Source organism: Halichondria panicea, chromosome 12 (genome assembly GCF_963675165.1).
Source record: "Halichondria panicea chromosome 12, odHalPani1.1, whole genome shotgun sequence".
In the NCBI taxonomy this organism is placed as follows: domain Eukaryota; kingdom Metazoa; phylum Porifera; class Demospongiae; order Suberitida; family Halichondriidae; genus Halichondria; species Halichondria panicea.
Genome location: NC_087388.1, coordinates 6,289,381 through 6,305,102, shown reverse-complemented (window position 1 = coordinate 6,305,102; position 15,722 = coordinate 6,289,381). Strand labels below are relative to the sequence as shown.

The window sequence follows — 15,722 nt, the reverse complement described above, 5'->3', positions numbered from 1 at the left end:
GCAGAAGTGCATGGGGGAGGAAATTTTGGGATATCATAATAAATGATCATGCATGAATAGCACAATTATAACCATCCATGCATGCACATGCACATGCACATGCACATGCATGCACCAATAAAAGAGTGCCAATGCTGCCTTAATATTATAGCTATAATTATATACTATATAATTTATTATCTGCGGGAACTGAGGCTGAGGAATCCAAGTTTATACTATATATAAAGAAGATCATGGCCATTCTAAAGGAATTTGATGAAGTGCTATATATATATATGTACTGTATATTCCAGTATACGTTCTGTATTTCATTTTTCCGATTGCAATTATTAGTGCCAGTTTCTGCACAGTTTTCACAAAGTCATTGAACAAGCCAGTAGCAGCAGCGTGGAGAGCCATCATTAACATCACTTTGCTCGGTGGGCTCAAGAGTGAAACAACTGAGAATGGCAGGAAGCGGTACTTCTTGTTTGATTACCCAGTCACTCCAGGATATGTTCGAGCTGTTGGAATATTCACAATAACATTATGGATATCTCTACTAGCCAATTTCTGGCTGAATTTTATAATCGAGGTTACAGAAGAATGTAGGGTTGGAATTGACTGTTTCTATAATGATTCAAGAATAGACCATTGTTGTGATGTCGATGGTGTCAATGAAGCAATCCAATGTTATGAATTTCAATTTGACTTCATTAATGGAGCTGGAACAGCAGGAGGTTTACTCGCTATAACCGTAACGATTCTTTATGGACAATTGAGTGCACAAGCATGGCTTGAGAAGAAAAAAGGAAACTCCAAAACTAAACGTAAGAAGATATGTTACAAAGCTCTGTTTATTCTGTTAGGAGCTATACCTTTGACTGTCGGGATACTTCTTAGTGTGTTAAGTGGGATCAAAATATTTAGTGCTACTGTTGAGGCATATTCTTTCTGGAGCCTACTCGGCCTCCAAGTTAAAGCTGTTTTCAATTTAGTTCCCCTGTTAGTTATTTCATCGCACCCACTGTTCAAGAAAACGCGGCTATCCACTGACCCAGAAGCGGGCAGTCCAGGACGTGACTTGTACACTCGTATAGAGGATGGTCATGTGTCCATTAATGAAGAGCAGCCAATGATAACGAGGGCACATACTACTCAGTGAACAAAAGCGAGCTAGCATCATGCATGCGTGACTGTATAGTTAGTCGATTAGTGTATATGCATGTAGCTATAGCTATAACAATTATCGTTACCTATTTCACCGTGGTGATTATTCAAATGTGAAGTTTTTTTACATTTTATCGCTGATTGTTACTTTTTGAATAACGTTTCTAGTCAATACCGTATAGCGGGTAATTTTCGTGGGTAAAAAATTCGTTCAACTCGAGAAACAGTGGTTTTCGGGAATAAAAATTCCTACATTCCGATAAGCCACGCCTACGTTAAAATTTCGTGAAGGACAGCTTGCCCAGGAAAATAACGAATATTTTACCCCACAAAAATTACCCGCTGTACGGTACTGAATCACAAGTGCAAAAAACATTTTGTGAAAAAATGGGGAGAAGTAGGCTCGCATGCATGCTTAAACACCACACACATCTTGTAACCTGATCTGAGGTACGAAAGGCGGGCTAATAAATTTTCTTTTGAAAACCGTTCACTTAGTATATTCGATTGTGAGTTTCATCAACATAGTAGTATATAAGCATACTGTAGCGGCAGTGATCAGGTAATATAATTATAGCCAGTACAAGCAATAAATAAAAAGTGTGTACGTGTGTATGGAGTTTAGGCTGTTAATACTAAATTACTTCTTTATAGATGTTAAGTCTCTTTCACTACTGGTAGTTGTGTTACTGCTGTCAGATATGACTCTATATATAGACTGCTTGCAGACAAGCGATAGAGCTATAGCTAATGGAGATTTGCTTCATTGAAACGTCATGGGCGTGGTTAATCTCTATATAAGTGCATCTGGATAATAGGCACATAGAGGCCTGCTCTTTTCTGTGCAGTTACAATTCTTACATTATATACATGCATGCAGGAATGAAGCATTGATCCATATGTCATGCGGTAGCCCATAATGCACAAAAGTATTGGTTTTGACATGTTACTAATAATTATTGTATATGTTGGTGAATCAACTACTACTATAATTATAGACAATATGACACAAATTTGTCAAAATTGTAATTGTCCTAATAACATCACTACAGTCAATTAGCACTCTAGTCAGGAGCTTCTGCAGTTACTCGGAATATTAGAGTGTCGTCTTTAAGGTACTGAATGTTTATACGAGGCTTGTGAGTGAGGTCAGTGTGGGAGATGAACTTACGCCAGCCATATCCCGGCCCTCTTTCATCATCCACCACTCTCAGACTGCTCTCATTGTTTGCTGGGAATGTGGTTGTCTCTCTGTGATGGTTCTTGTCCTCCAGTTGGTTGAGTAGCTCGAATGTGACTCTCCCGTTGAACGGCCAGGACAGGGAGTCATCATGCATTGTCTCCCTTCATGAGACAGGCAAACACTGAAACATGAGTGCCCTTTGCTACACTCCAACCATTGGTGTTCACTTCGATACACATTTTGTAGCCTGATTCTGAAGTACGAAAAGTTGGGCTTAAAAATTCAAGATCTTTATCGATTTTCTCTTTAAACCCATTTATCTTAAACATTAGCATGTTTTTTATGACTAGCATGTTATTTAATTTCAATATCTTGTCTGTTGCTAGAGCTAAATGCATCTGTGCATTCTCCTCGTGTATGGCCAGATCCTTTCTTATAGGCTTCTCTGCACAGCCGATACTGTAGTATTTACAGTAAACTGGTTCATTCGGGCAAACTGAAGGATGATCTGATTCATGGCAGCGTAAAACTGAACGTGAGCACTTGGAACACTCGACCTCTACTTTAGGACAGACTTCCAGATGTGTAGTAGTTCTCTCATCATACACACCAGCTTTCCTACAGTGTGGGCATGTGTACTGTCTCTTGGGGCATTTTCTTGCCATGTGGTTGTCCAGATCTCGATATTCCATCTCTTGCTCACACTTTAGACAGCTTGTGAGTCGCCTCAGGCATTCTGTCGCAAGATGAAGCTGAAGTTTTTTTCTCATAGGCTTTGTGTTACAAGCATTCGGGCACGGGATTTTCGAATTTTCGCACATGTTTTTCTCGTGATCTTCGACTGATCACAGCTCCCCCTTCCAACCACAGCTGATCGTGCAATATACTAGCAGAGACTTTACCTCTTGGTCACCTATATATAAGAATAATTATAAAAACATAATTATACACATGGACAAAAATACGCTGTATATAGAAAACACTACAGCGAATAATTATTATACCGCACTATGTCACATTAATCAGGGGCATAGCCAGGATGAAAGGGGGTAAAAAGTGTATCAGCCACGCCGCGCCGGAAGCCACATCTCTTAATAATGACGTCATAATTACTTTCTCTACCTAGTTAGGTGTGCTGTTTGCTGATACTGTATACAGCGGGTTATTTTCTTTCGTGGCACTAAGTGTTCCCGGATTTACCTCTAATCTCGAAAGTCATTGTTTATTTCTGGTACTGAAAGACCTCTCTACTGTAGGTGTGTGGACATTTGAACCTCGAAAATAAAATCCGCGAAATTTTTAGTTTAAGCACTCCACAAAAAGTTAGTGCCTCGAAAATCACCCGCTATATACGGTACATATAGAAGCTAATCCGAAGCTAGTTCAGCTAAGAACGAGAAGTATAGTCTATAGATTTAGACCGAATATAGCTCCCAGTTTAGAGACTAAATCATTTTTGGCTTGCCTACTAGCTAGCTAACTGCAGTAAGAAAAAGGGTGCTCCGAGACAGGGCTAGTATAGTATAGTACAGTGGCGTAGGAAGCACGGGTGCTCAGGGTGCTGGAGCACCCCCTTATCTCAAGCTACCTTACCTACTTGCTCCATGCATGAAGTTTAGAACAGCTATGCTAGTATAGTAGCTATTACTGAGCTAGCTATACTAGCATAGTTACGTACACAGTACAAAGGTCAGCTAGATGAACCACATCGTAGATTTAACAGATTCTATAGTATATATAGCAAAACAATTTTATCCACACGTAGAATTAATTATTTTGGTATATTTTGATACTGATACCAAATTTGCTCAGAATTTATCTCTGGGAATGTAGAAATATTCGTAGAAATGCCAAAATTTTCCGGGGGCAAGCCCCAGATTTTTCAGTGGCCTCCGGCCACCTCAGCACCCCCTTACAAAAACATCTTCCTATACTCCTCTGTCTAAGTATAGTAGATATCCAGAAAAAGGGGGGACAAATGTCCTTTTGCCACCCCCTAGCTATACACCACTGCATTTAGTACCGTCTAAAAATACATTTTACCAGGCTGCATGTAACAAAATGATGGACAAATCTTGCACCGCAATAATTACTTACTTTTGAAATCATTAAAGATACTTTCTCCGTACTGATGTCTACGAGACGTTCTAATTGGTTGTCTGCAGTGAGGACAATCGTTCCTCCTGTACTTAGTTATGCAGCTCTTACAGAATAGCTTCCCACAGCCGCCATGTTGTTGTGGCTCCCTAACTACTAGCAGACAGATGAGACACTTGAGAGAGTCTGCAGGTTCTTCTATGAACTTGTAGTCATAACCTCCCTCATTGAGTGATAGGCTAGAAAATTGGCCATTCATGTTTAGTTCCAAACTGTAACAAAATGGACATCATGTGACTAGACAATGGCTTGGTGTGGTTTACATGTGTGGGTGGCCTTATGAATATGCTTTGTGGCTGCTACTACCCAATAGTGGGTAATTTTTGTGGGGGTAAAATCATAGATAGTAGAGGAAGGGGATTGTGAACGAGATCACGTGAACTCAATTTCATGGACTGTCCGTGTTAGACGGAAGCATTAGCAGAATGGCCGGAAGTAGACAGGAAGTATATAGATCTGTGTTGCTGGGTATGGTTGCAGCCTCCTCTGTGGGCCCTCCTGCTAGTGAAGACATATCAAGGAAGTAGGGACTCGAGCTATGTGTGTATGCAAGCTTTTAGTTTTGAAATTCTTTTTTTTGTAGGTTCTTTCTACTCTGGAAATGTGTTCATGCTCTACAATTATACAATATAAAATATCCATGACAACTCATCATCTATATAACATTATTATGAACTGCAGACAAGCTATGACATTGTAAAGATACACGTACATTATGAACGATATGAGTCAGAATGTGTTGTCAGAGTCCGGTCTTTTGCGTTTGGGTAACGGTTCGTGAACAATTTTTTGACAGAACTTACCTGATCAACTATATAATAAGTGTAGAAGAGTAATGCTTTCACAAATCTAATTAAACATTTAAGGCCAGGATTTTCATCACAAAAGTTCAGGGAATCGATGTATCTCAATCAAAATAGCACAGCACGCTGGTAACTTAGGTTGAAAGAACTGGAGTGATGAGGAGAGAGGGGGTGTAAGGGTATATTCAGAACGTACTGACAAATTCCAAATGAGCTGGCACTGAACACACGAGGTGACGATGACATCAACTCTTGGCAGCTTGACAATGGTGAGCACGTTCTTGACGGCAATTAGTTCAACACTGACTTGGCAACCAAGAAGTGGAGAGATTCAAGAGTTGCTGGTCGACTCAGGTAAAGGCTGATGAGAGCAGACGGGGGATGTCTGCTGCTTCTTGCTTTTCTTTTGCTGAAAAAAACGCAATTTCTGACTTCCCATGCCCATTGTTTACAATCACACCTGTGTGGGAAAAGAGCAACATGACATTTTCACACTTTTTCATTGAGGAAAAATTCTTCTTTCGAGTTAGTACAGCTACTATGTAATAGCTATTCTCATAGAGTAAAGCTAAAAGAATCAGAAAATTCACACTAAAACTTTCAATTGTGAACAGTCAGATCAGGACACCCCACACAAAGAAGGCACCCCATTCGACTTATTTCACAACACTGGAGAACAACAAAAAGCTTACATATCAAAAAAAGGGGCTATCCTGTTAAAGCTCAAGTCAAGGAAACAGCCAATATGCTTACTAGCTTCTAAAAGTGTATCAGAAACTAGATTCTCCCCAAACAGTGCTAAAAACAGGTAAATGGTGAGTCATAGCTAACTTGTAGCTCAACAGGTATATCTTATTACTTAAAACGCTCAAAATATTGTTAGTATAGATTACTACTGACATTAAAGCTCTTAGATAGTCGTTTCTTACCTTTAGAACCGAGTAAAACTCTGAAAAGTCTTTAGCCCGCTCAAAATTAGTCAATTCGCGGTCTAACGCGGATAGACCTCAGCTCTCATGTATGATCTATAGCGCACGTGATCTCGTTCACAATCCCCTTCCTCTACTATCTATGGTAAAATTCAGTTATTTTTATGAACAAGCTGATCTTGTTGAAGAAAATTTTAATCACGAAAAGCTAGGCGAGGTTACAAGAAAGCTGCACACTGTTAAGATGACTAGAAGACGAAGCTGACAACATTGAAACTGAATAAGACTAAAAACTGGAGGAGACAAAAACTCAAGATGCTATCAAATCATCAGCTGCAACACAGCCGACGACCATCAAGTACAAGCAGAGCAGATTCTCTCCAAATCTTCCACACAAACCCAAGATGAACAACCCTCGAAGCAGAAACCCTACAGGAGGAGACGACCCGAGGTCAAAGTACAGAAAGGGGTGTGTCTTGTTTGATACAGAGCAGACTGATGGAACAAGGGGAGGAGCTTCGATTGGCTGTCACACTAGGGGTAATCTGGAAAGTGTCATTGCAATACTATACTAGATTCAGGTGAGCTACTTTTGTATTTGTACAGTGTTAAACTGTTTGGACCCATAACTTTAGTTCCGTTAGTCCTATCGCAATGACGTTGTGACTTTCTGAAAGCTGAGAAAAAACTCTATCAGATGGTATATTCAGCTTAATATTTTTGGTCGGACCCAAATTTTCACTTTTTCCCCACCTATAGCCCACGCTTTTTTGTCAAAATCAGCCTTGAAAAAATACACCATTTGAAAGAGCTTGCTTTGAGCTGCCAGAAAATTGTAAAATATCTGAAATTGGACCAACAGAACTTAAGTTACGGTCATTCAAAGTTCAAAATCTGCTATTTGTACAGGTTTTAATGCGAATGAGCAACTGAGCAGTGAATGGACTGCATTATTGCACGCGTGTGACACAGGTCGTGAGGAGATGGTGGAGCTGTTGCTGGAGAGAGGGGCTGACCCTAACACTCATAAAGGTGAGTGGGTGGGTGGGGATTCTTACAAGGATGTGCCCACACTGGTCGGTGCTGTATAATCTAACTATACTATAATAAAAACCGCCTCTTAGGCCATAATTATTGTAAGAGGCAACTTTGTTGTTGAGATTGAGAGATTGAGGATTTAAAATATAGCCACCACTTTGAAAGTTCTGGGCACATCACTGGATACACAGTAGTGTGTGTGCATGTTACCTGCATGCGGCTATTACATGCATTTTAATTACCTGTAACAAGCATGTACTAATTATATAGTCATGCGCCATAATATTATTGATAATTACATGTATGTGTATATAGCTAGTAACTTATTTCGTACTCATCTCAGTGTGCAGCATGAGCAATGTCATGGTTTATATGATAATTATTTTATTATAATCTATGAAGATACTTAGTAGAACCAAGGGCGTATAAAAGAAGAGAGGGCATGCAACTCCTATATGAGCAGAGTTCAAACGTGGGCGGATGAATGTGCATGACTGTGCATGAAATGAAATTTCTGCACTTCATGCAAATGCACACATTCCTCCGCCCACGTTTGAACTCTGCTAGCTACGTGTACAAATAGTGGAGTTGCATGCCCTCTCTTCTTTTATACGCCCTTGGTAGAACTTCTCTAATTAGTCCGAAACCTCACAAATCCAGACAAAATGACAAACTGAAAAAGAGGAGGGGCTATCAGTAGAATAGACTACTGCGCATGCGCAATCTACCTTGCATTGCTGAATCAGAAATAATAAACTGCTCAATACCTCGCTCAAGACAATGGCTAGATGGGCGTGCCCGTCCCCAGCCATAAAAAGGGGGGACTGGTTCAGCCCTATCTAGCATTCGTTCTGCTGTATCCCGTACCAGAGGAGGTTGGTCACGATTGTTAATTAAGGTTCTAATTTTCTTTGTAACCTCTGATTCCTACAGTAAATGCACAGAAGGACCCCCCTTTTATGGCCTGGAGACGGGCACGCCCATCTAGATAATGGCCACTGCAAAGAGAGAGCTCACAAGACTCACTGTATTGGAAAGAAAGTTGACTATTCTAGCTAGCAGCTTCCCTTCTGGCCACAGTAACATCATAATACATGTACAAAAGTGTCCTCGTTAATAATATTCATAATCAATTAATGACACCCGTTAATCCGTGTATTCGAATAGGGTCTGGTCCAGCTCTATTCGGATTAGCGAGGTTCTACTGTATGACATAATTCTATATAATTATAGAAAGAAAGTACATGTACAGTCAGTCAGGTCCACTAATTAGTTCAACTTTCCTACACGTATAATTATGATAATGTAACTACAGTCAATTAGTTACACTCCAGCCATGGCTTGTAGTCAGGAGCTTCTGCAGATACTTGAAATATTAGAGTATCGTCTTTGAGGTACTGAGTGTTTGTAAGAGGCTTGTGAGCAAGGTCACCGTGGGAGATGAACTTACCCCAGCCCCTTCCATTTGCTGCTCTCTCACCATCCACCACTCTCTGACTGGCTACATTATCTGGTAGAAATTTGATTTTTATCTTGAGATGGTTCTTATCCTCCAGTTGGTTGAGTAGCTCGATTGTGACTATCCCAGTGAACGGCCAGGACAAGGAGTCATCATTGTCCCCCTTCATGAGAAAGGGACCCACTGTAACATGAGTGCCCTTAGCATCACCAAAGCCATTGGCATATACACGGATACACATCTTGTAACCTGCTCCTGAGGTGTAGAAAGGAGGGCTATAATAAAAGTATTTGTTATCCAATTGATGTGCTTGAAACTTTTTCATTTTAAATGTTAGTGTATTCTTCACGAGTATTTTGTTCTTTAATCTCAAGACTTCTTTAGTTGCTAGTGACAGGTGAAGCTGAGCGTTTTCTTCGTGTGCACTTTGATCCTTTCTTAGAGGCTTCTCTGCACAGCCAATGTTGTAGTATGTGCAGCAAACTGGTTCATTTGGGCAATCCAAAGAATGATTAGATTCATCACAGCGAATGATCTGTAGTGAGCATTTTTTGCATTTGATCTCTACTGTAGGGCAGACTTCTAGATGTGTAGTAGTTCTCTCATCATACACACCAGCTTCATTGCAGTGTGGGCATGTGTACTGTCTCTTGGGGCACTCGTTTAGTTCATGGCTTTTGACATTCCTAAACTCCATTACATTCTGACATTTTGTACAGGAGTGTGGTCGATTCGGGCACTTAGTAAGGATATGAAAATCAACGTTTTTTCGCAGCATCGTTGTTTTGCCATTGCTACAACCATTTGGGCAGGGAACTATAGCATTCTCACAAACTTTCTGCATGTGGTCTTCTAGTGATCGAAGCTCTCCGTTCCATTCACAGGCTGTTGGACAATGAACCAGCAGAGACTTCACTTCCTGCTCACCTACAAAACAAAACAATGTTATATTCAATGTATACATATAATGGCAGCTATATTTAGTATAATAGTTACATGTACTCTCACGTGTTAGCAATTTTTTCATGTAATGATTTACTCACTTCTAAGGTCAGTAAAAAGCCCCATTTGCAAGAGTGATCTTCTACAGTGTGGACAGTCAGTGCTATTAAAGACCGTGTGCTTGTCAATACACACTTTACAGAATAGCTTCCCACAGCCGCCATGTTGTTGTGGCTCCCTAACTACTAGCAGACAGATGAGACACTTGAGAGAGTCTGCAGGTTCTTCTATGAACTTGTAGTCATAACCTCCCTCATTCAGTGATGGGCTAGAAAATTGGCCAAACATGTTTAGTCCAAACTAACTGTGCAGCTAGCTACTTACATGTGACTTCACTAGACAATGTCAAAGGCTTATAAAGAGATTGTAATAACTGTGCAGCTATACACGTACTTATATAGAGAAACACGATAGATACCATGTGACTAGACAATGGCTTGGTGTGGTGTGATGTGTGGATGGCATATAAAATGCTTTGTGGCTGCTACTACCTTATAGCGGGTATCTTAAGGTGACATATTTTCACAGATAGATTTGTTTGCGATTTCACTGTTCAGCTCATTTTGCTGGTATTAAAATTTTACTCAAGTTGTGAAATTAATGTTATTCATGGCGGTTTTAATGAGATTCATTGCGATCTCCAATTATCTGCGAGTACTTTTGCGATTTAATATAAAAATTTATTATTTTTGTGGGGACAAAAGTTTTACCCACGACCCCCCCACACACACACACATACAGACTACTACACGGCTCTGATGGCGGTGTGTGCTCACAAGAGTGTGACTCGGAGGGAAGGCCTCGTCTCCTGTGCCAGACTCCTACTCAACAAAGGGGCAAAGGTCAACACATACGACAGGTGAGAGAATATGAAAAGATTTTTTTTTTGCTACGTGCTTCTACAATTTCCCAAGGAGGGTTCGGATTTTTCAACAGCCATAATTACTGAATTCGAACATGGTTGAACAATTATACGGTATTCTATATGTTTTCTCCCTCAGTACAACATGTGTTTATGGCACGCATGTATTGTATATTGTACGTTGTTTATGAGGCAAGTTCATGGTGCTATATACCGCACTTATTCGATTTAAAGCGAAAAGCGACCCTCCAAATATGCGACACCCTCGATCTTTTCCAATTTTCTGACCTCTAAAAGTAGCGACTGCAGCGTTGACAATTATTTTTTTATGTCGCGTCCTAAATAGAGGTCAAACCACAGCCTCGATTCCAGGCTGCAAGAAACAATGTAATTTAAGCAGCCTATAATCGAGGATAGTGGAGTAACCTCCAATTAGATGCGACCCTCTAAATATGCGACACCAAGACTTCAACATAATTTTTCAACCTCCAAAAGAAACGACCTCTGACTTTGTAATTATTTAAAAGTGTCGCTTTAAATCGAATAAGTACGGTAATTGGTACTATTTGAAATCTAGCTTATTAATTGGTAGCTACTCATCTCAGTGTGCAGCCTGTGTTATTTGTTCAAATAACATGTCATTGCTTATGAAAGTACTATATAATTATTATATGCGTTGGCTCAGCTATACTATTATAGGCAATGTCACACAAATTAGTAACTGCATGTCCTATGTAATAACGCCACTACACACAGTTAGTACACTCCAGCCATGGTTTGTAGTCAGGAGCTTCTGCAGATACTCGGAATATTAGAGTGTCGTCTTTGAGGTACTGAGTGTTGTTATCGGCATTGTAATCGAGGTTAGCGTGGGAGATGAACTTAGTCCGGCCACGTCCTGTCCCCCCTCTCTCACCATCCACCACCCTCTGACTGGAAACACTGTCTGCTGTGAATGTGGTTGTCTCCTTGTGATGGTTATCATCCTCCAGTTGGTTGAGTAGCTCGAATGTAACTCTCCCAGTGAACGGCCAGGACAGGGAGTCATCATTGTCTCCCTTCATGAGATAGGCATACACTGAAACATGAGTGGCTTTACCAGTATCAACACGTATACACATCTTGTAGCCTGATGCTGAAGTTAAGAAGGGAGGGCTATAATCATTTCCTTCTAATTCGAGTACCTTGTAGTTTTTAATTCTGAATGTTAGAGCATTTTTCCAGAACTGTGCTTTCTTTAGCCTCAATACCTCTTCTGTTGCTAGTGAAAGGTGAAGCTGTGCATTTTTTTCGTGCGTACTCTTATCCTTTCTTAGAGGCTTCTCTGCACAGCCGATACTGTAGTACTTGCATTGAACTGGTTCATTAGGGCAAAATACTGGATGACGTGATTCATCGCAGCGAGAAAATGTACCCGAGCATTTATAACACGGGATCTTGACTCTAGGACAGACTCTTACGTGTGTAGTAGTTCTCTCATCATACACACCAGCTTCATTGCAGTGTGGGCATGTGTACCGTCTCTTGGGGCACTTTCTTACCGTGTGGTTGTCCAGATCTCGATACTGTATCTCTTGCTTACACTTTAGGCAGCTTGTGAGTCGCCTTAGGCATTCTGTCGCAAGATGAAACTGAAGATATTTTCTTATAAGCGTGATGCCGCAATCATTTGGGCATGGGGTTATATTATTTTCACACTTGTTTTTCTCATGATCTTTGACTGATCGCAGCTCCCCCTGCCAACCACAGCTGGTCATGCAGTATACTAGCAGAGACTTCACCTCTTGGTCACCTAGAATAATTATAGTATAAGGGTATAGAAATGTTCTCATGTTTAAGTGCAGGAAATGTTTTTAGAGCCAGGCCACTATATATAGGGAAAGACACGAATCGAAACTCTTGTATGTGTGTCTATACTATGTACTATTTCTACATGTATAGCTCTTTTAACTCACTTCTAAAATCGTTAAAGATAGTTCCTCCGAATTGCTGGTAACCAGATGCCCTGATTGGTTGTCTGCAGTGAGGACAATCGTTCCTCCTGTACTTAGTTATACAGCTCTTACAGAATAGCTTCCCACAGCCGCCATGTTGTTGTGGCTCCCTAACTACTAGCAGACAGATGAGACACTTGAGAGAGTCTGCAGGTTCTTCTATGAACTTGTAGTCATAACCTCCCTCATTGAGTGATAGGCTAGAAAATTGATCATTCATTATTAGTTAACTGTTTAGCTACACTTTACTTATAAAATAAATCATGTGACTAGACAATGGTGTGGTGTAATGTGGTGTGGTGTGGTGTGTGGGTGGCCTTATGAATATGCTTTGTGGCTGTCGCGTTAGTACATGACTAGCCTCGATCCCAGGCCTTTCTGAGGCCTTATGAAGGAGGCTAGTACATGAGGAGGTCTGACACAAGTACCCTCAAATTGAGTTAATTAGTCACATGCAACAATGATCAATTTTACAAGTGACCAAACCTAATCAAGGTACTCATGTCGTACCTCCTCTGATACATAACTATATTACATGTATATTCTGGCTTCTGCTGATTCCCCCCTCCACCCACCCACACACATACCCACACAGACTACTACACCACTCTGATGGCGGTGTGTGCTCACAAGAGTGTGACTCGGAGGGAGGGCCTTGTCTTGTGTGCCAGACTCCTACTCAACAAGGGTGCAAAGGTCAACACATACGACAGATGAGAGAATATATTTATTATACCATTATACAATTTCCCCTAAGAGTGCGTAATATTTTAATAGCCATATAACGTGAAAGCTTAGAAAGAGACGTTTCAAATGATGTGTAAAAATTCAAAATTTCATCGAATGCATAATTTGTATTTTCGGCCTTGGACCATGGGCTAAATGTATATCCATGGACAGCTCTAATTTTTTCTCTCAAATATATATACTCTGAGGATCGACACCGTTTGAGAGGTCTCTTTCTAAGATTTCAGAAAATCAGAAAATTGTATTACATTGGATCAACGGTCGTCCCCAAACACACACACACACTTAGATCCGCCCGGTTATTCATGCACACACACACAGGCACCAGATGTCCCCCCTACTCTATGCCAGTCAGAATGGCCACCTGCCTCTAGTGGAGCTCCTCCTCTCTGCCGAGGCGGACATACACAAGCAAGACTCCAGAGAGTGGACTGTGAGTGCAATTATTATGTCAATGCATGGCTTAGTTTGTTGCAAAAACAACAGTTTATATATATATATAGCCTTTCTTCCAAAAAGTGTTTCAGTAATCTATTTAAGAGACCATAAGCGACTTACTTCAGAAGGTGCACGAATAATTTTATAGAATTCATTCTAGCTGTAGGGAGACTATTGCTGCACAAATGTAGTTAAAGCTAATTATGTGATGCCTGAATTCAATGCTCCCCACACACACACACACACACACACATACACACCCACACACACGCACACACACACACACCCTCCCACCCACCCACAGGCACTTTGTCTGGCGGCCAGTAAAGGTCACCTCCAGGTGGCACAGTTGTTAGTGAGTCCGTGAAATCCCCTTTTCCCTGGATTGATTACCACGAAGAAACGAAACAAACAAGCTGCTGTCAGTTCCACGACTGATGCTCTAAATCGATGTTCTACCAGTCAACAAGGAAACTGTTCTTCAAAGAAGACGAAGCTGACAATCTGAATAAGAACTAAAAACTGTAGGAGATAATAATCTCAAAATGACCGAGAGAATATGGCTATGAGATGTGTGTTAAGTTACTCCTCCCTGTGCTCTGATAGTCAGCCTCACCTCATGGAAAGGAAGGCATCATTGAGTTTGGACAATGTACTGTTGGACACGGCAGCGAATGAAAACATTTCGAGTAACAATTCTACTGGAATGTAACTGTGTTTTGGTAGATATTGCGGGTTTTCGGCACCAGACTGTTCAGTTTCAGTATCCAGACTGTTCAGTTTCAGTATCAGTGATTTACACACAAAGCATCAGTGTATTGTAAGCATGGCGATACAATGGACAGAATGTAAAGCAGTGAAGTATATACTATATCATAGTACTGTAGGTTAGGAATGTGTACAATGTACATTTTGTATGGTGGGCTCTGGATAGAATAAATGGGCACCATTTAGAAATACCACAACCATGTGTTGGACAAAATTGGAGAGGGGCGTGGCCGGACTGCAAAAGTGCATGCACAAAGCTAAGCAGATTAGAAGCCTTCCACAGTACAGAACATCAGTATGAGCTACCTACCAGAAGGAGGATATGGTCTGTACAGTAATTTTGAAGATGATGATGGATTTGACTTTGGAGATTGTCAATCACCAGGAGACTTGACTATGAACCTGTGATGACAATGACCAAGAAGCCGACTAACAATAACAACATCAACAATGGAGCAGCCACCAGTGATCTGGCTACTGATAAAGACGCGGTGGCGATGGATGTACCTCCCCCTGTCAGCAATGCTAGTACGATTATTACAGACGATGATACCGAGCCTAAACAAAATGGGTTTTTTTGTCGGAGGGGATTCCCCCCCACCTAGTGATCAAGTCGAAAGCAAGCCACTTAATTCTGAGATTAATGCTATCAAATCTTCAGCTGCAACACAGCCGACGACCATCAAGTACAAGCAGAGCAGATTCTCTCCAAATCTCCCACACAAATTGAAGATGAGTAACCCTCAAAGCGAAATCCTACAGGAGGAGACGACCCGAGGTCAAAGTACAGAAAAGGGTGTGTCTTATTTGATACAGATCCACAGGAACAGAGCAGACTGATGGAACAAGGGGAGGAGCTTCGATTGGCTGTCACTAAGGGTAACCTGAAAAGGGTCCATGCAATACTAGATTCAGGTGAGCTACTTATACACTGTTTGGGCCCATAACTTTAGTTTCGTTAGTCCTATCGCAATGACGTTGTGATTTTCTGAAAGCTGAGAAAAAACACTATCAGATGGTATATTCAACTCAATATTTTTAGTGGGACCCAAATTTGCACTTTTCCTCCACCTATATATAGCCCACGCTTTTTTGTTAAAATCAGCCTCGAAAATAAACTCTAATTTTAATACACCATTTGAAAGAGCTCGCTTTGAGCTGCCAGAAAATTGTAAAATATCTGAAATTGGACC

At 40.8% G+C, this 15,722-nt stretch overlaps 4 protein-coding genes and 1 long non-coding RNA gene across 6 annotated transcripts in view; 2 read left to right on the top strand and 3 right to left on the bottom strand.

Moving 5' to 3' along the window:
* LOC135345818 (TNF receptor-associated factor 4-like) overlaps positions 1–15,722 on the bottom strand; it is a 124,978-nt gene that overhangs the window by 90,376 nt on the left and 18,880 nt on the right. The window lies entirely within an intron of this gene.
* On the top strand, positions 6,357–8,209 carry LOC135345843 (uncharacterized). Its single transcript, XR_010397902.1, has 3 exons — positions 6,357–6,802; positions 7,131–7,253; positions 8,193–8,209. It is a non-coding gene; the product is annotated as an uncharacterized LOC135345843 (long non-coding RNA).
* LOC135345824 (TNF receptor-associated factor 4-like) lies at positions 8,472–10,114 on the bottom strand. Its single transcript, XM_064543300.1, has 2 exons — positions 9,762–10,114; positions 8,472–9,645 (listed from the first exon to the last, which is right to left on the bottom strand). Exons 1-2 carry the CDS (start codon positions 10,006–10,008, stop codon positions 8,579–8,581), a joined length of 1,314 nt encoding a protein of 437 aa, XP_064399370.1. The 5' UTR covers positions 10,009–10,114; the 3' UTR covers positions 8,472–8,578.
* The window catches only part of LOC135345838 (ankyrin repeat, SAM and basic leucine zipper domain-containing protein 1-like), a 34,689-nt gene continuing 29,422 nt past the window's right edge, over positions 10,456–15,722 (top strand). For both annotated transcript variants that reach the window (XM_064543315.1, XM_064543316.1), the window contains exons 1-3: positions 10,456–10,579; positions 13,172–13,756; positions 14,066–15,444. Coding sequence is in view for 1 of the 2 variants with exons in the window: in XM_064543316.1 (XP_064399386.1) it covers positions 15,369–15,444 (76 nt within the window). In the remaining variant the exon portion in view is untranslated. The remainder of the gene's footprint in view (positions 10,580–13,171; positions 13,757–14,065; positions 15,445–15,722) is intronic.
* On the bottom strand, positions 11,229–12,855 carry LOC135345830 (TNF receptor-associated factor 5-like). The gene is made up of 2 exons (XM_064543305.1): positions 12,538–12,855; positions 11,229–12,374 (listed from the first exon to the last, which is right to left on the bottom strand). Exons 1-2 carry the CDS (start codon positions 12,794–12,796, stop codon positions 11,329–11,331), a joined length of 1,305 nt encoding a protein of 434 aa, XP_064399375.1. The 5' UTR covers positions 12,797–12,855; the 3' UTR covers positions 11,229–11,328.

Coding starts and splice junctions, on each gene's coding strand:
- LOC135345824 (XM_064543300.1), bottom strand. CDS start 10,008: ATGTTTGGCCAATTTTCTAGCCCATCACTGAATGAGGGAGGTTATGAC. Junction 9,646..9,761: donor GCTTTTTACTGACCTTAGAA/GTGAGTAAATCA, acceptor TTTGTTTTGTAG/GTGAGCAGGAAGTGAAGTCT.
- LOC135345830 (XM_064543305.1), bottom strand. CDS start 12,796: ATGAATGATCAATTTTCTAGCCTATCACTCAATGAGGGAGGTTATGAC. Junction 12,375..12,537: donor TATCTTTAACGATTTTAGAA/GTGAGTTAAAAG, acceptor TAATTATTCTAG/GTGACCAAGAGGTGAAGTCT.